At 40.8% G+C, this 25,641-nt stretch overlaps 2 protein-coding genes across 4 annotated transcripts in view; one reads left to right on the top strand and one right to left on the bottom strand.

Annotated features, from left to right (window-relative positions):
* The first annotated feature begins 3,456 nt into the window (after positions 1-3,456).
* Positions 3,457-20,204, top strand: appl2 (adaptor protein, phosphotyrosine interaction, PH domain and leucine zipper containing 2). 3 transcript variants are annotated; one of them, XM_061678003.1, is made up of 21 exons: positions 3,457-3,586; positions 6,459-6,557; positions 6,849-6,908; positions 6,977-7,048; positions 7,858-7,945; positions 8,138-8,179; positions 8,265-8,323; positions 8,420-8,566; positions 8,839-8,921; positions 8,990-9,142; positions 12,174-12,362; positions 12,449-12,491; positions 12,683-12,739; positions 12,875-12,969; positions 13,689-13,844; positions 14,006-14,058; positions 14,162-14,336; positions 16,027-16,063; positions 16,147-16,317; positions 16,393-16,440; positions 19,276-20,204. In XM_061678003.1, the coding sequence occupies exons 1-21, from the start codon at positions 3,530-3,532 to the stop codon at positions 19,405-19,407; spliced, it is 2,016 nt and encodes a 671-aa protein (XP_061533987.1). In that variant the 5' UTR covers positions 3,457-3,529; the 3' UTR covers positions 19,408-20,204. The 3 variants fall into 3 exon arrangements, with proteins under 3 accessions (XP_061533987.1, XP_061533986.1, XP_061533988.1); XM_061678002.1 differs by having other exon boundaries at positions 14,123-14,336; XM_061678004.1 differs by lacking the exon at positions 8,420-8,566 and having other exon boundaries at positions 14,123-14,336.
* Positions 20,205-25,000: 4,796 nt separating this feature from the next.
* tubgcp6 (tubulin gamma complex component 6) overlaps positions 25,001-25,641 on the bottom strand; it is a 34,480-nt gene continuing 33,839 nt past the window's right edge. Inside the window, exons 24-25 of the mRNA XM_061678000.1 lie at positions 25,345-25,538; positions 25,001-25,273 (exon numbers count right to left, since the gene is read on the bottom strand). Coding sequence (XP_061533984.1) covers positions 25,182-25,273; positions 25,345-25,538 — 286 coding nt within the window. The 3' untranslated portion in view covers positions 25,001-25,181. The remainder of the gene's footprint in view (positions 25,274-25,344; positions 25,539-25,641) is intronic.

Here is a 25,641-nt window from a genome sequence, read left to right as displayed (position 1 = left end):
AAAATACACATGGGGGAAATTCGGACAACATGATCATTGAGGGACTGGAAAATTAAGTGACTTTTCTGTTGCTCGGATTAATGGCACAGACATGCTATGTTGATGCTGAAATGGATAACATGCAGTACAGCTGACATTAACGAGTAGAGCAGCCATTATTTGTCTAAATTGCTGAAAAACAACTTCCCCCACCAAAAAATAAAAATAAAATAAAATAAATTTAAAAAAATTACCGGTACATACCTGTGAGAAAATACCATCCTCAAACCCCCTGGTGGAGTTTTGGTTCCCAGCCGATGAGTCTGTGCGTTCTTCATCTGCGATGCTTGGCGGGCTGGGTCTCATTCTCTCGCCGGCGAATGTGCGCTGTTGCCGGCTGTTGCTTCGAGTGGGAAAAAAAATACAAATCTTAACTTGTGGAGGCAGCAGTTCACTGTGTGTGTGCGTGTGTGTGTGTGCGCACGCGCGTGTGTGGTGCCTTGACCCATGACCAAACACAAATCCACCCTACCATCGACAACTTCACCAGCCAATTAAGTATAAGCGCCTCTTTTCTGAAGCTAACGCTGTGTAATCTAACCTACATCCAACAAAATTAAATGCAGCTCTGCTTACCTTTTGGCTTTAGAGCAGGGGAAACTCAGTGTGGGGGCGGTTATTATGTAAATTAGCCTAACTGTCATGTAACTGTGGGCCAGATGTGCAGAACAACTAGCTCACAGACACATTTTCAGAAATTGTCACATGACAAATAATTTATTCACTCCAGAGACCCAACTATTTGTATAGTTAGCAATAACATAGCAATGAAAAAGTAATTTTTACATCACGTCCCCTTTTAAATAAGTACTGTTCTTGCTTTTACAGGGAACAATAATTGCAAAATTTAGAGCGCTGAAAAATACCTAATTTGCCTAATTAGACTTGTTGCGTCAGATATACAGTAATCTGAAAATATTGTTTTTGATGTTTTTATGTCTAACACTAGAAGTCAAGATTCTCCAAATTACGTACAATTGGTCTCCTGTGCTTGGATGAATTGCTGCTTTGTTTGAAATTAGATTTTTCCATCGGCAGTAAGCAAATCTTTTTATGCCCACGTTGAGGCGTGCCAGAAAATACTGTACCTAATCGTCACGGTCATCTGATTCAGAACCACCAAGTAACCAATTAAACCGCCAGCGCCAAGCTGTCCACTGGGGAGGAAGGAAAGAACGGTGCTTCACACCAGGCTGTGTGTGTGCTGCATGCTTGTCTTCTTTTATCAACAGCCACCCTGCAGCATTTGCATTGCAATTCTATTGAGGCCCAAAACATCACAGATAATGCAAAGAATGTTATTTTTCTCCATTGCTCCTGTAACTTAAAAGATAAAGACACCAATAACTCCTTTAGTGCGCCCAAAACATCTCAGATCATGCAAAGAATGTTATTTTTTCCCCCATTGCTCCTGTAACGTAAGCTTAGATGCCACAAAGAGATAAGACACCAATAACTCCTTTAGTACCTCCTACTAACATCTAATGCAGAGGTTCTCAAACCTTTTACACCAAGTACAACCAGAAGAATAGCTCTCCAAGTACCACCATAATGAAATAAGCAAAGCAAATTTATTTATATAGCGCATTTTATACACGAGGTAAGTCAATGTGCTTTACATGATTAAAAGCATTTAAAAACAAATGTTAAAAAAACAGCTTATAAACGTTTAAAACAAAGAGGAAAAAATAAAATAAAAATACAATTAAAACAGTGTGCAAGAAATATCATTTAAAAGTGGGAATGCTCTATAAAGCATGGGAAAAAAGAGTTTTTAACCTGGACTTAAAAACATGCACACTTGGGGCTGACGTCGGCTGTTGGCAACTTATTCCATTTGTGTGCAGCATAATAGCTAAATGCTGCTTCACCATGTTTGCTTTGGACTCTCTGCTCCATTATTTGACCTGAGTCTGTCGATCTCAGAGCCCGACTGGGTTTATATGCCATTAGCATTTCATTCATGTATTCAGGATCCAAACCGTTTAGTGATTTATAGACCAGTAGCAGAACTTTAAAATCTATTCTAACGCTGACTGGAAGCCAGTGTAAAGACTTTAGAATTGGCGTAATATGCTCCCAACTCTTTGTTCTGGTCAGAACCCGAGCTGTAGCATTCTGAATGAGCTGCAGCTGTTTAATGCTCTTTTTAGGGAGTCCAGTCAGAAGACCATTACAATAGTCAAGTCTACTTGAGATAAAAGCATGGATGAGCTTCTCCTAGTCTGCTTGACACATGCAACCCTTCACTTCAAATGGTAGAAGGCAGTTTTAGTAATTGATTTGATATGACTGTTGAAAGTCAGGTCGGAATCTATCAAAACACCAAGGTTTCAGACTTGGTCTTTGGTTTTTAAAGAGAGTGACTCCAGGTATTTACTAACAGCAAGTCTCTTTACTTTATTGCCAAAAACAATTATCTCAGTTTTGTTGTGGTATAATTGAAGTAAATTTTGCCTCATCCAGATATTTATCTGTTTTAGACAGTGACACCACAATTGAACTGTAGTCATCTGGAGACACTGCTAGATGTAACTGTGTGTCATCTGCATAGTTATAATAGTCAAAATTAAAGTTCTGAAGGATTTGACCCAAGGGTAGCATATACATGCTGAACAGGAGGGGTCCAAGAACTGACCCTTGAGGGACCCCATCAGTCATTGCCATTCGATGAGATTGAACACTTCCAATGGTTACAAAATAACTCCTTTTTTCCAGGTCGGACCTGAACCATTTAAGGACTATTCCATTTAGTCCTACCCACGTTTCCAACCTGTTCAGTAGTATATTATGATCTACCATATCAAAAGCCGCACTGATAATAAAATAATTAAAATAAAATAAAAAAACAGTGTTCATTTAAAAAAAAAAAAGAAAGAGAGAGAGAGGAGAGAGAGAGTGAGAGAGATATGTATTGTATGCAGGTTGAAGTGGCCATTCCAACAAGGCTCAGCATTTTGACAGACTGTCATTTTTGGTCAATCTTGTAATGTTGCTAAAATTCAGCGTACCGCTAGTGGTACTCGTTAGACACTTTGAGAATTGAATCTAACGGTTCTAATCTACGACTGAACAGTTTTTGCTTTATTTTGGACCTATAGGCAGACAGCCAATCAGTTTTGAATGAACAGATCTAGGCTGTAATTCATCCTCATGCCACTTGAGACCGCTGTTTATAACTACAGTAAGGCGAAACAGCAACCTGTGCAACGCAGCGAGAGCTTGGACTCGTGTCTAACTATCGTTCTTTTCGGAAACTAATTAAAAATAAACAGGTATTAATTAATTAATGGGATAAACAAAAATGTTTTTGTAACTCTTCGGTCTCTTTTGCTCTCCTATAAGGGTTAAATGATCGAGCGGTATGTATTGACCCACCTAAAACTCGTCTACTTCCGGCTCAGCAGCGTGGAGAACTCTGGGAAATTGAGTCCAACGTGCTTAATAATTCAAGCCCCTCATTATTTGTTTCTTCGCCGCCGCTCACAAGATGCCAGCCGTACACCACAAACTACTCCTGGAGGACGCTTTGCAGGACAGTCCTCAGGTAGGCCCGTATCGCTTTTATCATCGTTTTGCCAAAAATACGCCATAACATTCACGACAATAATGGACGATGCTAGCTAGCTAACTAGCATGGGCTGCTCCTGTTTTGTAGTCTGTCTCCACTCCCCGATGACAGCTCCCATTACACAAATAATATGACTATAAAGCACCCCTAAGCACACTTTTTGCCGTTAATATGATATTTCATTGTGCATTTGACTTGGCGAATGTACACTGTCATACAGCCGTCGCTTGTTGTTTGGTTGGGTGCTAACGTACAAATACCACGCAATGTAGATGTGTAATAGCTACACTACATCATTATTTTTGCTCCATATTTTTGTTCCAAGTGGTGTCAAACTAGACATAATTAATTTATACTGGAACTGGAAGTGTTACCATCATTGGTCTCGACTTCGTCATTCGGTAATAAACGTCATGACTGGTGATGACTTGGTATTATTAATGTGGGTATTTTGTTTTGGAGCAGGAAAGTCATAATAATTGGACCCTAAACCTCACATGCTTGATATAGATTCCTGTTATTATTATTGTTATGCACATGTTGTGCTTCACTGTCACACATAATTGCTTGGGCCTCTTAATGGGTTTGCCGAAGTGCAACTCATGCTGGAGGCTCACTTTTCCTCTTACACTTTGCATGTTGTTGTCACAGAATTAAAGCTAAAACACCAGGTCAGGTCATTCTTAGGAGGAGGTAAAACAAAAAAAATTTAAGTTTAAATGTGTACTTAATGCCCAGTAGTTGCATGTTTGGTTGATAAATACTAGGTCACGATATGTTTGCTAGCCACATGCCAGGTAACTAGATGTTCATATGTTTTTATTTATTTAGGTTTTTTTTCTTCTTCTAATTTTGGAGTGGGGGCTGCAAAGTAGATCCATATTGGATCGCTATATGCTAGGTAGCAAAATGCTAAGTAGTTACATATTTTATTGTTTTATTTTTACCGGGTGACTGGTTAGCACGTCTGCCTCACAGTTCTGAGGACAAAGGTTCAAATCCTGGCTCTGCCTGTGTGGCGTTTGCATGTTCTCCCCGTGCCTGCGTGGGTTTTCTCCGGGCACTGCGGTTTCCTCCCACATCCCCAAAACATCCATAGTAGGTTAATTGACGACTCTAAATTGCCCGTAGGTGTGAATGTGAGTGCGAATGGTTGTTTGTTTCTGTGTGCCCTGCGATTGGCTGGCGACCAGTTATGGGTGTACCCCGCCTCCCGCCCGAAGATAGCTGGGATAGGCTCGCTCCTAGTGAGGATACGCGGTAAAGAAAATGGATGGATATTATTACCGTTGCTCGACTTCTTTCTACATATTTTAATTTTGCACGATGCCTGTTAAAGTTTTTTATTTTTTTAACTTTTTTTTATAACTGTTATGACCAAACTTTTATGCTGGTAACAGTTTGACACTCAAATTGATTATTTTCAACAACAACCATATTGGACGTTCAATTGTAAAACTTCCACTGGTCATAAATGTGTATACACTGAAGTATGTAAAACTAGTTTATTTTAAGATTAGAATAATAATGATCCATTTTCTAATTATTGTACAATTAAGGAAAGTCAAATCAATTGTATTATGCTGAGCCAATTACCCAACAAAAGTCATCTCAAGGCTCTTATGTAATAATTATAGTAATTGCAATTAATAACCAATATTTAATAAAATAAATAAATCATTGGTAAATGTATATATGTTTATACAATGTGTGTGGATTATTGTTATTTCTTTTGGAAATATTTTGCCTAATATTTCTTAATTAATAATACTAATATATTTAATAATATATTATTTACAATTTTTACTTGATGATTTACAGTAAATCATTTGAAATTATTTAATGCTAAAAATACAAAATAAATGAATAGCTACAAGTTATACAAGCTACAAGCTACAAAGAGGCTAAATTCACATAACAAATATTACAGCGGTCTTGATAATGCTTGGTGGGTTGGATTAAAGAACAAAGCGGGTCATATGTGGCACACGGGTCAAATTTTGCTCATCCTTGTATTAGCAAAACCCACACAAAGGTTTGTGCAATATGTACAGGGTGGGTGAAAAGAAACTTGGCATTACAAATTGGGAATAAAAACCATATTCTTATTATAAATGTATTGAAACAAATGATACATATTCTTTATTCCATTGGGAAAATGAACGTAAAGAGAAGATATAAGGAGATAAGAAAAAGAAAGTAAGCCGCTATCTTATCTCGCTCCTGAACAGTCAAGTGATCGGCCATCTGGAAAAGAAACTAGACAATTAGAAGGTAAGAAATAAGAAATGAGACAATACAAAATCAAGGTGGCTGTGACAAGAGAGCTGCGGATGATCCCGGAAGGATTCTTCATGCATGAAGGCGTGGCAAAGAAGGCTGGGAAAGTGCGTTTGACTCCAGTTGGATTACCTGAAAGAGGAAAGCTTGTACAGTAGTTTAGATTTGAAATACAGTGGACCCCCGCTATTCACGGGGGATAGGGGACGGACCAGACCGCAAATTGCCAAAATCCGCGGATAATTGACGGCCATTATAATTGCATTTGAAAAAAAAAAAAAAAAATTTAAAAACAAAAAAGCCGCAAATAAGTGTTTTCGGGGTTGGTTCCACCCAAAAATAAAAAAATGGAAGAAAAAATAAAAAAATCGGCAAACGGTATGCGGGAGTCCAGTGTATATCTTTTGTGACACCAGTCCTGGAATGGGTCAAAATATTTGAGTGAATTCCTAATGCCACTACAACCGCAATCAGGAACTAGTGAAATGAATAAATCAATGTGTATCTAATGAAGTGTCCAGTAGTAGTCAACTTGAGAGCGTCTTTTCCCCCCCCTCACCCTCGACAGACTCGTTCCTTGCTCAGTGTGTTTGAGGAGGATGCGGCAAACCTCACTGACTACACCAATCAGCTACTGCAGTCCATGCAGCGTGTGTTCGGCGCTCAGGTACAGACGTTCAGCGTCTTAGTCACAACATTAGGTACAAGTGAGATCCAAAGCTATAGCTGTATCAAGAAGTTGGGATAACAATGCTTTATATTTGCTATCTTTGGCATGGTAATGTTAAAACAAAAACACTGAATTCATCAAAAATCAACATTATTGTCTTTGTAAACATAGAACTTGCAGCTTGTGTATTGGATCTCATTACAATGTGCAGGTGTACCTAATATTGGTAAGAGAAAAATCCACAGCTGTGATACTTAACCTCTGTCTTTGTGAACTCCACCTAAAAAGAGTGAGATGGGTTTGGCCACAGAGCAGCTCTCACGGCAGCTTCTTGCCTATGAGAAGAAAGTAAGTACACCTAATTCCACTGTTGAACTTAATGTAATAAATGTGACTTGTTTCTTTCTCCATTTTAGAATTTTGCCCTTGGCAAAGGTGATGAAGAAGTCGTTTCCACACTGCAGAACTTTGCCAAAACAGTGGAGGAGGTGAGACCTGTGTGTGTGGTCAGGTTGAACAGATCTCCTTGATTGACAAGAAACAGAAAATATTCAAGAAGATTTAAGAAAAACTAAAATATTTGTTTCACAATTATTTTTTAACAATCTAACCTTTAAATATGTTATTTAAACAAAATAAGACTGCAAAAAACATGGCAAATCGGAGGCTCAGAACAAAACATGTACACTTTTAATTACAAGCTGAGCAAAATTAGCCAAAATATTCCAAATTCACTTTAAAAAAGTGCAACCCATCCTTTTAACTGTGTTGGAGGCGTTCTTCGAATTTCTTACATTTACAAGCATCCCTCTTCTGATGGAGCCATATCAAAATTGACTCTACTCTAGTTTACTTTCTGTTTCTGTGGCAGCCTGTTTAGGCTGCAGACTAGTCAGGCTTGAGCTTGTGTTTTTTTATTAGTGGCATGTTAAACACATGCACACAGAATGTACACACATCATGCAGAGGGTAATTTCCCAGCATGAATTTGCGCCACCACTGCAGCTAATCTGGTGAATGTTAGCACTTGCTCACTTGATCAGATTGCCTGCTTGTAGATAAGTGCAGAGGATGAATGGCTGCGTGAAAATTGTTGTTACACTGCATGTGATGTGGTCAGCTTTTGTAAAGTTCTTGTCGTCATCATAACAAATTGTCCTCAGTAAGTGTGAAATGGACTTCCTCAAGCTGTTTGGTCTCGATGTCTCTTGTTATGTATGCCTGTGTATGCCTGTGTGTGTGTGTGTGTTCATATCCTTCACATAATTTTCTGCACAATGTGCCATGTGTCACCCAGCTGAACTCGCTACACTTGGAGCTCGCCAACCAGATGGCGGACACCATGGTCTTCCCCTTGATCCAGTTCAGAGAGAAAGACCTTACGGGTAGAAACACACACACTGTCATTACGCTCAGTTGCATGAAACGCCACAACTCTCAATCAATTAATCTTATTTGTTCATTTTAGCTGTACTATTAACAAACCATATTAAACTAACATTCAGTTTCACCTCATGTACTATTTCTCTCGAACATGTGGACATTGTGAAGTGACTTGGTTTTTTGGGTTTTTGCAGAGATAAGCACGCTGAAGGAAATATATGGCATCGCCAACGATGGCAAGTCCACAAATCACATCTAAAAACGAGGACTTTATTCTTAATCTCTCATCTACATGCATTTATATATCTTCTTCTTATGCAGAGCACGAGGCGGCCATGGTCAAGTACAGCCGATTACCCAAAAAGAGGGAGAATGAGAAGGTAGTCTCCCCCTATCCCCACTATTAATCTCTAATGGACCTGCAGTGTTCTCATTTGCAAGCCAAATCAATGCAATAAATCCCTATTGGTGAATAGCTGAAGGCAGACCTGGTTAAAGAAGTGGCGTACACTCGCAGGAAGCAGCATCAGGCCTCGCTGCAGTATTACTGCGCCCTCAATGCCCTGCAGTACCGCAAGAGGGTGGCCATGTTGGAACCCATGCTGGGCTACACACAAGCACAGGTGCAGAGGCATGGCTGTCCTCATACGTGTTATTTGTGGCCCGCAGTTTGAAATAAGCATGTGCATGATTGACTATGGGAAATTTGAATTATTGAAGGAATAGCAACCCTAGTGAGGATAAGCGGAACGGAAGAAGAATGAATGAATAATATATAGTATCTCTGTGAGTGTTCTAAACTTGTTTTGTTGCCAGTGCTGTACTGAAAAAGCAAAAAAGGTATTTAATTCGCCATATAGCAGAGTTTGTTGTAACCCACATTGTCCTCTCTTAGGTCATATTTTTCAAGAAAGGCCTTGAGTTGGTGTCAAAGAAGTTGGACAACTTTCTCTCCTCTGTGTCCAATATGACGCAAAAGTAAAGACTGCCAATCGTCGCTCAAATTTGTCCATTGAGTTTGACTCTGAAATGTGTGTTGTGTTTAGCATCCAGGCTCAACTGGATGTGGAGGCCGAGACCATGCGCGTGTCCCAGAAGGAGCTCCTGTCCGTGGACGACTCGGTCTACATGCTCGACAACGACACCGAGCCCGTCAATCGCACGCTAATCCAAAAGGCTGGCTTCCTCAACATCAGGAAGTATGAATGCTTGGGCCGACGCATACCCACAATTTAAGCACAGATTTGTGAATGAGGCCTGCAGAGTGCACCTGGCTTTGGAATTACAAATTAGCCCTAACCCATCAAAGTATGGTGACATCAAACCACCAACCTTTCGGTTAACAGTCGAACGCGCTAAACGATTGCGCCATGTTGAGTGGAGCTAGGTTGGATCTTAGAGGTTAGTGTTCTGGAAAAAAACTGGAGATAACGTGACATTTGCGAATGAGGCCTGCGGAGCTTTGAAATTACAAATTAGATCCAGCCGTCAAAGTATGGTGACGTCCCTGGGTGGGCTCGAACCACATACCTTTTGGTTAACAGCCGCACACGCTAACCGATTGCGCCACAGAGACAGACTGCAGCAGGTTTAGCCTACTCCTAGAGGCTAGTGAGCTACCGATATCCTGCAAACCGGTTGTGTTGTGTTTTTAGGCCGCACAGAAAAGCAATTTACGGTTAGGCCAACATATATACTTTTCTGACTCACGGAGGTCCATAAACGCGGATGATGCATGGGAATTATACTGTAAATTTGAGCCTACCCTCAAAACAATAAGACGTGAGTGGTCTCTAACCACCAACCTTTCGGTTAAAAGCCGAATGCGCTAACCTATTGCTCCACAGAGACTCGCTCCAGCAGCTTCAGCCTGCTCTTAGAGGCTCGTGAGCTACCAATGTCGCAAACCAGCCGAGCGCGCAAACCGTTGCGCCACAGAGACAGTTTATATTGTCTTCGGTTCGGCAAGCAATCAAACAACATGGTGTCTATGGCAACTATGCTTTGAGGTTGCACAGAAAAGCAACTTACAGTTGAACTGATGTCATAACATTGGCTGACTGTGAAATAGTAGCAATAGCTAACAATGTCCTGCAAGGGTAGAATAAGGTCAGACAGAAAAGCATCTTGGGCTGATACATATCCACAATTTAAAACAGATTTGTAAATGAGGCCCACAGCGTGCACTTGGATTTGAAATTACAAATTACATCCAGCTGTCAAAGCATGGTGACATCTCTGGGTGGGCTCGAACCACCAACCTTTCGGCTAACAGCCGAGTGCCCTAACCTATTGCGCCACAGAGACACACTCTGGCTTGTTCAGCCTACTCTTAGAGGCTAGTGAGCTGCTAATGTCCTGCAAACCGGTTGTATTGATGTGTTTTTAGGCCGCACAGAAAAGCAACTTACGGTTAGGCCAACATATATACTTTTCTGACTCACGGAGGTTCATAAATGCGGATGATACATGGGGAATTATACTGTAAATTTGAGCCTACCCTCAAAACAATAAGATGTCCCTGAGGGGTCTCAAACCACCAACCTTTCGGTTAACAGCGAAATGCACGAACCGATTGTGTCACAGAGACAGTCTGTTTTCTCTTTGGTTCTGCTCTTAAAGGCAAGTAATCAAACAATGTCTATGGCAACTATGCTTTGCGGTTGCACAGAAAACCAGCTTGCGGTTGAACTGATGTCGTAACATTGGCTGACTGTGAAATAGTAGCAGTAGCTAACAATGTCCTGCAAGGGTGGAATGGGGTCAGATAGAAAAGCACCTTGGGCTGACACATACCCACAACTTTAGGACAGATTTGGAAATGGATGAGAAATTACAAACTAGATCCAGCTGTCAAAGTCTGGCGACATCCCTGGGTGGGCTCGAACCACCAACCTTTCGGTTAACAGCTGAATGTGCTAATGGGTTGCACCACAGAGACACACGTTAGCATTTTTAGCCTACTCATAGAGGTCAGTGAGTTAATGATTTAATGCAAAACACCTGGGTGGTTGTGTTGACTGTTTTCATGCCATACAGAAAAGCAACTTGTAGTTGGGCCAACATTTACTCTTTTCTGACTCACGGAGGCTCGTAGACACAGATGACATGGGGGATTATACTCTAAATTAGATTCTGCCGTCAAAACATTAACACATCCCTAGGTGGGCTTGAACCACCAACCTTTCAGTTAACAGCCGAACATGCCAATCGATTGCAGCACAGAGACTGTTGATTCTTTTCGGTTCTGCTCTTAAAGGCAAGTAAGATGACAATGTCCAAGGAGTGACTGTGCTTTGAGGTTGCATAGAAAAGCAATTTGAGATTGAAATGATGGCATAACCTCCCCTGACTATGAAATCCTGTGAACTAGGCAGATACATGGGGTGTTACAAATTGGACCCACAGACCAACTCCTAGTGACGTCCCTGGGTGGGCTCGAACAACAAACTTCGGTTAACAGCCGAACACGCTAACCGATTGCACCACAGAGACATGCTTGGTTTGTATTTAGCGTCCTCTGAACAAGTGTCATCAAAAATTTAAATATATATTTTTTTTAATTCATTTTTTTTAGGAGTTAAGAGTTTGACATACTGCTCTCGAAGCTAGTGAGCTAACTGTCCTACAAAATATAGAGGAAACGGGTGACTGTGCTTTGACGTCCCACGGAAAAGTAGCTTGAGGTTAGGCCAACTCATGGCATGTACTTGGCTGACTCGCAGATGCTCATGTAAAGTAGGCCGATACATGGAGAGTTACAAATTAGATCCAAAGCCCAGTTCGTACTGTCAAAACATGAAGAGAAGACACCCCTAAGAGCTCATCATGTACTGACCAATGGCACCACAGAGCATTTCATAGTGAGTGACCCGATTTCTACATTTTCCTCCACAGTGGGACTTGAACTGGTTAGCCTGCAGTCAAGGTATTAAGTAATCACTGTTGTTTCAATTAATAAAACGGTAAGCAGGAAGTGAACTGGCCTTTCTCCAGCAATCAGCTCCAATTTCTACATTACCGCTACAGACTGAAACAGTGACCCTCTGGACTAAAGCCCCAGTCAGTCAGGTCCTAATGTTAAAGTATCATTTCATCCCTGGGTGGTCTTGAACCAACAATCTTTCAGTTAACAGCCAAACACACTCACCGATTACATCACAGACACGCTGCATTGTACAGCTTGACTTGGCTGACCCAAGTCTCAAACCCGATCTACCATGCCTCCAGTAAAACCGGCCTGGTGACCACAGCGTGGGACCGCCTGTACTTCTTCACTCAGGGGGGCAACCTCATGTGCCAGCCCCGGGGGGCTGTGGCAGGGGGCATGGTGCTGGACCTGGACAACAGCTCCGTGATGGCCATCGAGTGCGAAGACAGGCACTACTGTTTCCAAATCACCTCCCCTTCTGGAAAAACGTATGCATGTTCCTCCTCGCACAACAACAACAATTCTCTCAACTCAGTTTATTCCCGCACGCTTATTGTTTTGTTTTTGTCTTCAGGTCAATGATTCTACAAGCGGAGAGCAAGAAGGAATATGAAGAAGTAAGAACCAACCTCCCCCAAGGAAGTCTTGTTTGACACTGCAAGGAACCTTTGATGTTTCATAGCGAAAGTCTTTTAGTTGTTTCGTGTTGGGCCTGTCAAATCTCATATCAGTCAAGTTGTTTCCATGGCAGGTAACCGTCACAGCCACATCAAGTCCTGAACGGTCATCTCTTGTGTTTCCTCCTCAGTGGATTTGCACCGTGAACAACATTTCCAGACAGATCTACCTGACTGACAACCCAGAGGTACAGGATGCAACTACAGTCCTACAATATCCACTCCAGCATTTTATCTTTAGGCCATGTCCATGGGATCATGTCATTTATGCATTTTGCTCTTTTCTCCGCACGCAAAGGCTTTGACTTTTTATTTGTCGCCAGGCTGTGGCCATACGACTGAATCAAACCGCCATCCAGGCTGTCACCCCCGTCACAAGCTTCGAGAAGAGGCAGGAAGGCTCACCCGACCCTGACAGGTCTGTTGATATTTATTAGATATGATCAACACTGTTACTTGTGTATCAGGCAAAAACAGTGTAGAGCCATCAAAAAAATTCATATATTCCTGTTGACATTTTACAAAATCACATCCTGATTATTATAGATTTAATTGAGCAATGAGCCAGTGTAGTTGTAATTAAGTCATTTCTATATTAAATACTGCCCCATATAAAACTGGTTCACCAAAATATGTATATTTAGACCAAAATAATCAAGGCATGACAAAAACAAAAAATAAACCGTTGAATTTTAAGTCATGCTCCGTTTACAATCAAGCTGGTAGACACACATTTCTGTACGTCACTGCTGAAGAGCTAAAGGACTTCTGCAAAGAAAACATCAGTGGTTCCCTAAACCTCTTCCATGGAGGCTCCTTTCCTCCGTGGGGAGTTCTAGGATCAACTCCATAAGTGTGTTTTGCTTTTTCTTCAGCCTTTGTGGTTTCTTTCTCTGGTTACCACAAAAGGGAATCAGTGATGGTAAAGAGAACAAGTGTGATAATAACGAAATGGGAAAGCATCTGGCTGCTCAGTACACTATGAGCACTGCAGTTAATTAAATATCAATTACATGCACAAATACATTTTTTTTCAAGCATTACTCTCATTGAGGTCTTGGCTGCGTTCTACATGTTACAATCTACATGTTATTTTGTTGCCACTATGATTTCGTCACCATCTTCACTTCCCTGCAGAGCCAAGCCAGGAGGCGTTTACTCCACCAGCGCCGGATCTCAGAAGTCAGGATCCGGTCCGGAGTCAGAAGACCTGATCGCCCCTGGGACGCCAATCCAGTTTGACATCGTGCTGCCGGCCTCTGAATTTCAGGACCAAAACAGAGTGGATGGGAGGTAAATGCTCGCTCTTTTGACAAACAACGACGAAGGTTGACTAATTTGCTGCATGTTGGACTCTTATTGGCTTATTATGTCATTTCCAGGAGGCCAAGAGGCCTCCTAATGGGTCAGTGAAGAGCTGTAATCATCATGTTTTTCTCCTTCCTTCCTGGCAGGCGCACAAATCCATTTGGAGAAACGGATGACGACTGTTCCCATGAAAGCGACGGTAAATATTTTCCTGGTTTTATTCTGGTGTAATTGGATCTCATTGCGTGTGTTTTTTGGTACAGTTCCTGTACACAAGCCTGCTTGTTTCTGGGGGTACGCAGACTCCCTCTTGCAGCAGGTGTTTGCCGTGCGCTTTCTGGGCTCCATGGCGGTGCGCTGCGGTGACAACCAGGAGGTGATCTACGAGGCCATGCGGCAGGTGCTGGCCGCCCGGGCCATCCACAACATCTTCAGGACTACAGAGTCGCATCTGATGGTGACCAGCAGCAGCCTCAGGTAATGTCACTGTCACTTCTATGAAGATTTCACGCAGAGAAAGAGTTTGCGCAGCTTTTTTTTACAGGGTCTAATTCAAGCACTTTCAACATCCATTTGTAATCTTTTCTGGCTCATTTTTAATTCGCAGGTTTAGGATTTCATGTTTAACCTGAAAAAATGCTAAAAAATGTTATGTTTGGTTACAAATTTGAGAAAAAGAGCTGGTGGTAAAATGGCTAAGCAAAGCTATATTATTTAAGAAAATATGCAAATTTAATTCTCAAAATAGCGGCACGCTGTACGACTGGTTAGAGCATCAGCTTCACAGTTCTGAGGACCGGGGTTCAATCCCCAGCCCCGCCTGTGTGGAATTTGCATGTTCTCCCCGTACCTGTGTGGGGTTTCTCCAGGTACTCCAGTTTCCTCCCACATCCCAAAAACATGCCATAATTGGAGACTCTAAATTGCCCATTGGTGTGACTGTGACTGTGAGTGCGAATGGTTGTTTGTTTGTATGTGCCCTGCGATTGGCTGGCAACCAGTTCAGGGCGTACCCCGCCTCCTGCCCGATGATAGCTGGGATAGGCTCCAGCACGCCCGCGACCCTAGTGAGGAGAAGCGGCTCAGAAAATGGATGAATGGAATTCTCAAAATGACATCAGTTAAGAGGAATAACATTTTCTTGTCACTGGATTGTAACAATGCAATTTGACAATTCAGGCACTAGGTGGAGCCAATACACAAGACAAATTGCAATGTGCATGACGTGCATGAATTTTGAGTTTTATTACATAAAAAGATATAAAATCGCGGTTTAGTGATAGCAAATAAATTTGTAATTACAAATTAAGGAAATGAAAGGCACCTTTTATTCAATAACTTAAGCATTTTTAACAAGTTAAAGCATACAAAAAAATTGAAATTTTCAATTACATTATAATTGCACAAAAATCAAGAATTCAAACCCCACAAAAATATTTGCTATAATTAAGGCACCTTCTAATGAATAAGTTTAGCATTTCAAAGCACCTGCGATTGGCTGGTGACCAGTTCAGGGTGTACCCCGCCTCTCGCCCGAAGTTAGCTGGGATAGGCTCCAGCACGCCCGTGACCCTAGTGAGGATAAGCGGAACGGAATATGAATGAATGAATTTCAAAGCACACAAAATGTAATTTATAATTAAAAATAAGCATTATAAAGCCTCCCAAAATCTTTATAAAAATTAAATTGTGTTATAAAAAACAAAAACAATCACATAAAATTGTTTCGTAAAGGTTCAAACACCTTAAAAGTAAAAATAACAATTTTCAACAATTTAAAGGACACAATGGTACTAGTTAATAATTAAATTTCCTCATAATAAGCAATTGGGCCTTTTTTTTCAAGAATTTAAAGTGCATAAAAAATAAAAATTCCTGTACTAAATAATGAAAAAAAATCAAGCAATTTTTTTTTGTAATTTAAAGCACACAGTATACTTCAAGTCAAGTACCTTATAATCATCAAAATTCATATGCCATTTAACAGAGAATTTATTTAGCATTTTCAAGAGAAAACAAGTATTTTCAAGAATTGTAAAGACATTGATAGCAGCAGCAGAAGGACTTTTGAAATGGTTAGTTTTTAAAGTCGTCAATCCTACCATGTTGTACGTATTTAGCGGAAAGGGCATAGGATAACATTTGTCATTTTTGGATGTTTTAAAAGGCTGATCGACCCTCAGACTCAAGTGACAAGAATAAGTGTAAGTAACGTGGCGAGTTAGCGATTCCTTCAAGTTTGTTGAATAGCGGCTGACGTTCAGTAATTGTTTGGTCTTCTTTCCAGTTCCAGCTGGGGGAGGTGTGTCAGTTTGCGGCCCACCAGGAGAACAGCAGGCTGATGGGCCTGGTGGTGGAGGGCCGCGACTGGAGCGGCAGCGGCAGCGGAGATGACGACGAAGGGGGCGAGCCCATCTTTAGCGCCTTTGTCTTTGAGAGCAACACGGAGGGAGAGAAGGTGAGACTTAATTTACTTCATTTGTACATTAGTAATAATAATATGAAGTTGCTTAAATGTCCTTTACTGCTACAGATATGCTACACCATGAGTTTGGCCAAGGATATTACAGAGGCAAAGAAGGTCAGTTTGTGACTACACACATTGTCCAATGGGCGTGAGACGAAATGGTAAAGCTATTTAGTTGCTGGGAATCGAACCCAGATCAAACCGAGCTTGGAAATTAGCTATGCTAACCACTATAGCACCTATGCACTGGCAGTGAAGTGAGTACATTTTATTTTATTTTTTTCACATTTGAAATGCCAACCCTGTTTTGAAACCCTACTTTGAAACCATAACCCTGATTTGAAACCCTAACCATGTTTTGAAACACGAATTTGAAGCACTAACTCTTATTCAAAACCCTACTTTGAAACCCTAACTCTGATTGAAAACATTAGTTTGAAACCCTAGCTCTGTTTTGAAACACGAACCCTGATTTGAAACACTAATTTGAAGCCCAAACTCCCATTCAAAACCCTACTTCGAAATCCTAACTCTGTTTTGAAACGCAAACCCTGTTTTGAAACCGTAACCCTGATTTTATACCCTAACCATGTTTTGAAACACTAATTTGAAGCACTAACTCTGATTGAAATCCCTACTTTGAAACCCTAACTCTGATTGAAAAGCGTACTTTGAAACCCAAACTCTGTTTTTCAACCCTAATTGGAAGACCGAACACTGTTTTGAAACCCTAACTCTTATTTGGAACCCGAACCCTGTTTTGAAACCCCAATTCGAAACCCTAACCGTGGTTTGAAACCCTTCTCACAGTTTCTCCTTCCATTCAATGCACATTGTGCTGCTCCTTCTGCTGTGCGCAAGTTGGCCACTTGGTGGCAGTATCAGATGTACAGCTCTTCATGGAGACAGCGAAGTCACAACTCCACAGGCACTTTCACACAGCGTTGGTGGTATCGTGGTGAGCATAGTTGTCTTCCAAGCAGTTGACCTGAATCCGATTCCCAACCAATGCAGTTTATCCATCCGTCCATCCATTTTCTGAGCCGCTTCTCCTCACTAGGGTCGCGGGCGTGCTGGAGCCTATCTCAGCCGTCATCGGGCAGGAGGCGGGGTACACCCTGAACTGGTTGCCAGCCAATCGCAGGGCACATACAAACCAACAACCATTCGCACTCACAGTCACACCTACGGGCAATTTAGAGTCTCCAATTATGGCATGTTTTTGGGATGTGGGAGGAAACCGGAGTGCCCGGAGAAAACCCACGCAGGCACGGGGAGAACATGCCAACTCCACACAGGCGGGACCGGGGATTGAACCCGGGTCCTCAGAACTGTGAGGCTGACGCTCTAACCAGTCGCCCACCGTGCCGCCACAATGCTGTTTAGGTTTTTGGAAATTTTACGTTGAGGATAAAAAAATTCTCACCTCACCCTGTTTTGTATTCCTAATTTGAAACCCGAACCCTGATAAGAAACACTAATTTTAAGACCTAACTCTCATTCATTCCCCTACTTTGAAACCCTAACTCCTTTTTGAATCCATACTTTGAAAGTCTAACTTGGTTTTGAAACCCAAATTTGTAATCCTAACCCTGTTTTGAAACCCTACTTAGAAACTGTAACCCTGATTTGAAACCCTAATTTGAAACCCGGACACTGTTTTAAAACACTAATTTGAAGTCCAAACCCTGTTTTGAAACCCTACTTTGAAACTGTAACCCTGATTTGAAACAATAATTTGAAACCCGGACACTGTTTTAAAACACTAATTTGAAGTCCAAACTCTGTTTTGAAACCCTAATTTGAAACCCGAACACTGTTTTGAAACACTAATTCTAAACCCTAACCCTGATTTGAAACCCTACTTTGAAACCCTAACCCTGGTTTGGAAGCCTACTTTGAATCAACAGAGTTAGGATTTCAAAGTATGGTTTTGAATCAGAGTTAGTGCTTCAAATTAGTGTTTCAAAACATGGATAGGGTTTCAAATCAGGGTTATGTTTTCAAAGTAGGGTTTCAAAACAGGGTTTGCGTTTCAAATTTAAATGAGTTAGGGCTTCAAATTTGTGTTTCAAATGAGGATTCGGGCTTCAAAACAGGATTAGCGTTGGTGAAATAGTGGTGACCATAGCTGCCTTCCAAGCAGTTGTTCTGGGTTCGATTCCGGGCCAACGCAGTTTAATTTTAGATTTTTTAGATTACAGACGGACAGAAAAATTCTAACCTAAACCTGCTTTGATACCCGAATTTGAAGCCCAAATCCTCATTTGAAACATAAATTTGAAGCCGCAGCTCTCATTCAAACCCCCACTTTGAAACCCTAACTCTGTTTTGAAACACAAATTTGAAACTGTAACCACATTTTGAAACACTAATTTGAAGCTCTAACTCTGATTTAAAACCCTAATTTGAAGGGCTAACTCTTATTTATAACCCTAATTTGAAACACGAACACTGTTTTGAAACACTACTTTGAAACCCTAACCCTGTTCTGAAACCCTAATTCTGAACTGGCCGTGGGGGCAGACGTACAGATATACATGGAGACAGTGAAGTCACGACTCCACATGCACTTGAACACAGTGTTGGTGGTGTCGTGGTGAGCATACCTACTTAATCGGTTGGATTCACCAGCGCGGTTTGTTTTTAGATTAAGGCTGAAAAAAAATCTATCTTTGGTGGATATATTAAAATGATGTGTTGATGATACTTTTGGAACAATGTCTTTTTGTCACATACATGGAGACAGAGAAGTCACAACTCCTCAGCAGTAATATTAGTCGTTTCTTTGCAGAGAATAAAAAACGTAGTATCCATCATATGTTGTGTTTGACAGTAAATTTCAACTAAGAGTGTCAATTTTGGCCAAGAATATCCTCATAATTTTGAATACTGACCAGTTGATGGAAAATAAACTGTATCAACAGTCGCATTTGATTTTGTTTCCAGGACCCGGCAGCTCTGGCCCAGCTCATGAAGACCATGCCGCTCACCAACGATGGCAAATTCCTGTTGCTGGACGCCGAATGCAGCGACACGGCGGACGGGGATGGACTCGAAGACCTGGAGTCTGAGGCCTAGTCCTAACAAAAAAAAACAAACAAAAAAAAAAAACAACTGGACTGGACTTTTCTCCCCAAGGTGTTTTTCCATTTCTGGAACCTCAATATGGTACATTCCAGGTGTCAACTTTTTGACATGCCTCTTTATTTGTTTTGCATGAGCGTACAATTACCCCAGTTGGCTTGGAGTCCGCTTCGGTAAAAGCTGGAATGTTCTGGTTGGGTCCAATTTGAACTGGAATTTGTCGCCGTGGTTCTCAAACGTTTTGCGGCAAGTCTTCATCAAAAACGATTAAATGCTAATGTACTGGAGTTTAAAGATAAATACAACTGGAACTGTACTTACAAACTGTACCGCACCGGATTCCAAAAGGGTTTGAGCCACTATAACATGATGCAGTTTGAACATTTAATTTAGTGATTATTCGCATACCACTAGAGGGAGCCGGCGTACCACTATGCATACCACACTTTCAGAATCACTGTTCTCAGCCAATGAAAAAGCATCGCTGACTTGCACCAATGGCATCAACTGGATTTTATTTCTAGCAAGTCACGTTTGTAGCCGACTTACTGTCAAATTTAACTTGAGTTCATACAAACGTATTTCCTCAAATAGTCACTTCTGTTCGAGTCGACGCCCCGCCCCAATTAAAATCTCATTTTATTCTTTCAAGGAATTACAAAAAAAAAAGTAAAGTTGAAGGCCCTTATAAAGTATGGAATAACATTTAATAGCTGTCCAGACAAAAATAAAATCTGTATATTTTTTATTTCTAAAAAAAAAAAAAAAAAAAATTCCTCAGAATATTTCATTGGGTTAATAGCACAGTTGCAGAAGTCATATTTGGACGTTTTCAAAAAACAATTAAAAGCACAATGTTTCGTCTTCTTTTCTCACATCACAGCCTTATTATCACAAAAACAGTACTTCTTTATGATCAAACATCCCACTTTTTTTCTCATATTGTCACATTTGTTTCTGTTATTATTAAGACTTTATTCTTATAAAATTGCCACTTTTTCAGTATAAAAACCCGAAATGTGTTTTTCTCGTATCACAACATTCACAACACAACTTTTTTCTCAAATCGTTAGCCTAATAGAATAATTATTTTTAACTTATTGTTACTAAATCACCAAAAAAATACCAACGTGCTCGCTAAACATTTTTTCTTATTTTTCTTGTTATCGGAAAACATTTAAATATGACAGGCAACTATGCTATTCTGCTAACAATGTTTTTATCTCGTAAAAAGAATTTCGTCTTGGAACATTACTATTCTATCAACAACCCCTTTATAATTTTTTTATATTCTTGTATTACTTTTTTTTCTGACTGATTGTCATAAAAGATAACATGCCGAATGATGTTCCATATATGAAAATTTCGACGAAATGTTAAAAAACAAAATCTTGGATAACGACAAAATTACCACATTGCTGTCACAATATTACGATTCACTTATTATTGTGACTTTATTCTTAACAAATTACAACTTTACTCTCATAATATTACAACTTATTTCATAATAGAAAACTTTGTTTATTTTTCGTATTCTTTTGTTGCAACATTAATCTCGTAAAATGACAAGCAACAAAAGGTTTTGGACAAAGAAAGCATGCTTTTTATAAATTATGAACATATTCGTTATAATGCAAAATTGGAATTTGTTGCTAAATATTCATCTCATATGCAGGTGTAGAAATTAAAGCCTCCATTTCTGCAGTTGAGTAACAAACCACCCCCTGCGGCGACGACATGAGGAAACATAGTAGCTCTGTTTTTTTGGGGGGTTTATTTGCAGATACGAAGCTGCATTATTGCCACCCAGTGGACGGGAGACGCTTTGCACTCCTTCAGGATCAGCTGCTGTGCACCCCTAGTGGTACCATTTGGTATAGCACTCCATCGAAACTGATTAATTCATTATATCTTAACTTGATAACTAAAGGTGGCCAGTCCTTTGCGTAGCTTTACATCTATTTTTACTTATATTATTTGTTGCTTATGCGTGTACATTTTACTACAGTGGTATATTGTTTCTTGCTTATGTCTACATTTTACTACAGTGGTACTTTGACTTAGGAGTTTCATTCCGTGACCGGACACCCGCATAATCGCACAGTCCACGCTTCCTGCACATTTGAGATTTCAAAATTCCATACTTGTTCCAGACCCTAATTTCCAGACTTCTTGGTAAAGAATTCAAATAATTTGTGAGATTTGAGTAAATAGATGTGTAACATTCTGATTGCCATTATGTTGCCAAATAATTTCCAGAAGGTTATAGCTAGGTAATGGAGCTCATCATGACTCACACCTGCTGTCTCCCCCATGTTGGTGTTGTCAAACCATTTCACATAAAGTCTGCATTTAGTTTACGGTTTTGAAACCCTAATTTAAAACCCCAACGCTGTGTTGATACCCTACTTTGAAAACCTAACCCTGTTTTGAAACTGTAATTTGAAACCCTAACCTTGTTTCGAAATACTAATTTGAAACCCTGACCCTGATTTGAAACCCTAACTCTGTTTTAATACCCTAATTTGAAACCTGAATGCTGATTTGAAGCCCTAACTCTGATTGAAAACCCTACTTTGAAACCCAAACGCTGGTTTGAAAGCCTGACCCTGGTTTGAAACCCTAATTCTAAACCCTAACCCTGATTTGAAACCCTAACCATGTTTTGAAACACTAATTTAAAGCCCTAACCCTGATTTGAAAACTTAATTTGAAACTCTGTTTTGAAACCCAGCATGTGGACGTAAAGGGGGAAGGATGCGCGTGACAGAGGACGCTAAAGACACGCCCCCAGTAGGTATATAGCGCCGGTATGTGCATTGTGCAAAACAACATCGGTTTGGCTAAAGACCCCCGAAAATGGCACCTACGAAGAGACACGCTTACGAAGCACAGTTTAAACTGCAAGCTGTCAGTTACGCGGAGGAACATGGGAACCGAGTAGCCGCGAGAGAATTCAAGGTCAACAAATCCATGGTTCGCAAGTGGAGGAAGCAGGAAAACGAGCTTCGAGGCGAGGTGGCCCGAGTTGGAAGACCAACTCGAGCAATGGATTAATGAGCAAAGAACAGCCGGGAGAAGAGTCTCTGCAGTCACCATTCGACTAAGTGCAATAACGCTTGCACAAGGAATGAAAATCGAACATTTTCAAGGAGGTCCGTCTTGGTGCTTTCGTTTTATGAAACGGCGCCATCTATCCATCCGGGCAAGAACTACCATGGCGCAGCAACCTCCGGCGGATTACAAGGAAAAGCGGCCATCTTCCGCTCCTACTGCAGTAAAAAGATTGCCGACAAACACATCCAGCCCAACCACATCACCAACATGGACGAGGTGCCGCTCACTTTCGACATCCCGGTGAACCACACTGTAGAGAAGAAGGGGACCACCACGGTAGCGATACGCACAACGGGGCACGAGAAGTCGGCTTTTACTGTTGTGCTTGGTTGCCATGGTAATGGACAGAAACTGCCACCTATGGCGATCTTTAAGAGGAAGACGCCACGTAAAGAAAAGTTTCCAGCCGAAGTCTTCATTAAGGCCAATCAAAAGGGCTGGATGGACGAGGAGAAAATGAGAGAGTGGCTGAGTGAGGTGTACGTAAAGAGACCGGATGTTTTTTTCCACGCGTCACCGTCCCTGTTGATCTGTGACTCCATGCGCGCCCATCTCACAGCCGCTGTGAAAAACCAAGTGCAACTAAGACTGGGAGGCAACGCCGGCGAGTTACACCACCATATGTGAATGGATTGTGGATGCCCGGGCTAAGGTTATCTGCTTTGACTGTTGTCCTAGCTTTCGCGAAAGCCGGCATCGTTGCTGAACAGCCCCCCGGCAACGAGACTGACTCTGACAATGACGAGAGGGAACCTGCCGTGTTTGTTGGAGAACTTGCCCAGCTGTTCATTTCGGATACAGAAGATAAGAACTTTGATGGATTTATGGATGAGGATTGATCAAAAAATAACATGAGTACTTTGTTAAATACTTCAATAAAGTACCTCCCACTGCCTTTTTAAAAACATTGTTTTACCGTGCATACATGCTACCGTATATTTTAAGCTAGCGTTTTACCATGCCTGCGCCCAATAATACGGTGCACCTTATGTATGTGTTAAATACAGAATTAGACCCCGTAACTGAGACTGCGCCTTTTAATACGGTGCGCCTGATGGTCGTGAAAATACGGTAATTGATTGCTTTTTTTCCCTCTTCACTCAAGTGGTGGTGAATTCAAACCTGACTTGTAACTCAAGTTTTTGGTTCGCATCCCAATGCCAAAAAATTGACGATGCGGCGACTCGTAACTCCAAAAACTCTTGCACTTTAGGTCAAGGTATCACTGTACTTAAAATTCTTTACTCATGTACATTTTGCACACGAAAAAAAAGTTTCATCTGTTTTGTAAAAATAAAAGATTGAAGGCTACAAATTGCACTAATGAATTAATTCAGCATTCCATCCTTGCTTAGTTTGACATGACGGCCGACAGTTAGCGTGCACGAGCCCTGCGGGAAATTAAACATTTGGATTGTGATGTAACATCTTTGTTTGTTTTTTGTTTTTATCTTGAACTCTCTTAAACATGACCTGGATGTCAGCTCCTGTGTGCTGTTGACAGATTAAAACCAACAATGAGCTCCGTAGCATCATAGCCTTATTGCTATGTTCTCGTGGTTCATGTGACGTGTTATTAATTACTCAGCAATGATACAAAATGTAATAAAATGGACAACTTATACCATACAATTTTAAAAAAGTGACAAAAGAAATTGTAATTCGTATTAAAACTTTAATTTGCAATTAAAGCATGTGATTTTAGAGATTTAAGATGACTTCATTTTACCAATGACAATGCAAATTAATTAAAAGTAGAACATTGTTAATTTACAATCAAAGTATGTCATTCTTAGAACTTTTAACAATGATACTTTTTTTTTTTTTACAGTACTTAATACTTATTTAATTTTCAGTTAGAACATGGGATTTTAATATTTTGAGTAATCTTAATTGACAGTTAAAGCATGGGATTTTTAGTACTAGTCACTGATGGTGTAGTGGCACACTTGCCTGACTTTAGTGCAGGCAGCGTGGGTTCAGTTCCCACTCAGTGACGGTCTGACTGTGAGTGCGAATGGTCGTCCATGTCTATATGTGCCATGCGAAGGACTGGCGACCAGTTCAGGGTCCGCCTTTCACCCGAAGTCAGCTGTGATAGGCTCCAGTGCCCCTAACCAGGATAAGCGATGTTGAAAATGGATGGATGGATTTTTATTACTTTACATATAAACAAATTAAAATTGACGTCAAACGAGGTACTAACAATTTTACTTAAATGCAGTACTAATGTAAATGTTTGTCAAAATTCTTAAAAAATCAAAATATAAAAAAAAATTTTTTTTGTTTTAATTAACAATATTAACACGAAATAAATCCGTAATGTAAAAAAATATTTATACCTTTTTCATTTGTAAATAAAGCATGGAACCATCATATCGTAATACTTAAAATGTTTACATTTACTTTTAAAAAAATGACAAAGAATAAATTACTTTTTACCATTCCATAAAATATGATGAAATAAAAGCATGTTGTCTTTACTTATTTATTTCTACAAATATACTAATTTATGCACGCAAATGCTTGAAAACATCACCAGACACATGAGGACATTGTCTGAGGCATCGCCATTACAATAGTTCAAGTGAATTTGTACAGGTTCTGTATATACAGAGCAGAAGGCGGATGAGCATGCTCATGTGATGTGGTCAAGAGTCTTTGTAGTAGTTGTTGAAGTTAATGCGCAGGAGGAAGTCTTCCAAATGGGGCTGGTAGCCTCTGTTCACCAGCTTGGTCACCACTGAACAAAAACAACAACAAACATTAGTCACTGGCTCTCTAATGTAAAGCAGGGGGGAGGGGGGGGGTCACCTTTGAAGAGGAAGTGCGAGTAGTACTTGAAGGTGTTGTACGACTGCTGCATGGCGATGAAGCTGGGGTGCACCGCCTCACCCTGCTGGCTGGCCCAGGGCAGCGCAATCAGCTGCGCCCGGAACTTGAGGATGAGGCTGAAGATGCTGTGGATGATGTTCATCACCGGAGCGGCCTTCTCCGTCAGCAAAGCCCTGACGGCCAAAGCAAACAAACAAAAAAACATGACCACGCTCGTAACTGAAATCGCATCCATTTTGTGAGCCGTTTCTCCTCACTAGGGTCGCGGGCGTGCTG

Source organism: Phycodurus eques, chromosome 5, assembly GCF_024500275.1.
Source record: "Phycodurus eques isolate BA_2022a chromosome 5, UOR_Pequ_1.1, whole genome shotgun sequence".
Taxonomy (NCBI): Eukaryota; Metazoa; Chordata; class Actinopteri; order Syngnathiformes; family Syngnathidae; genus Phycodurus; species Phycodurus eques.
The sequence above is the reverse complement of the archived record's forward strand: the minus strand, read 5'-3'. Positions and strand labels throughout refer to the sequence as shown.

Coding starts and splice junctions, on each gene's coding strand:
- appl2 (XM_061678002.1), top strand. CDS start 3,530: ATGCCAGCCGTACACCACAAACTACTCCTGGAGGACGCTTTGCAGGAC. Junction 7,049..7,857: donor TTGCCAAAACAGTGGAGGAG/GTGAGACCTGTG, acceptor TGTGTCACCCAG/CTGAACTCGCTACACTTGGA. Junction 12,492..12,682: donor GCAAGAAGGAATATGAAGAA/GTAAGAACCAAC, acceptor TTTCCTCCTCAG/TGGATTTGCACCGTGAACAA.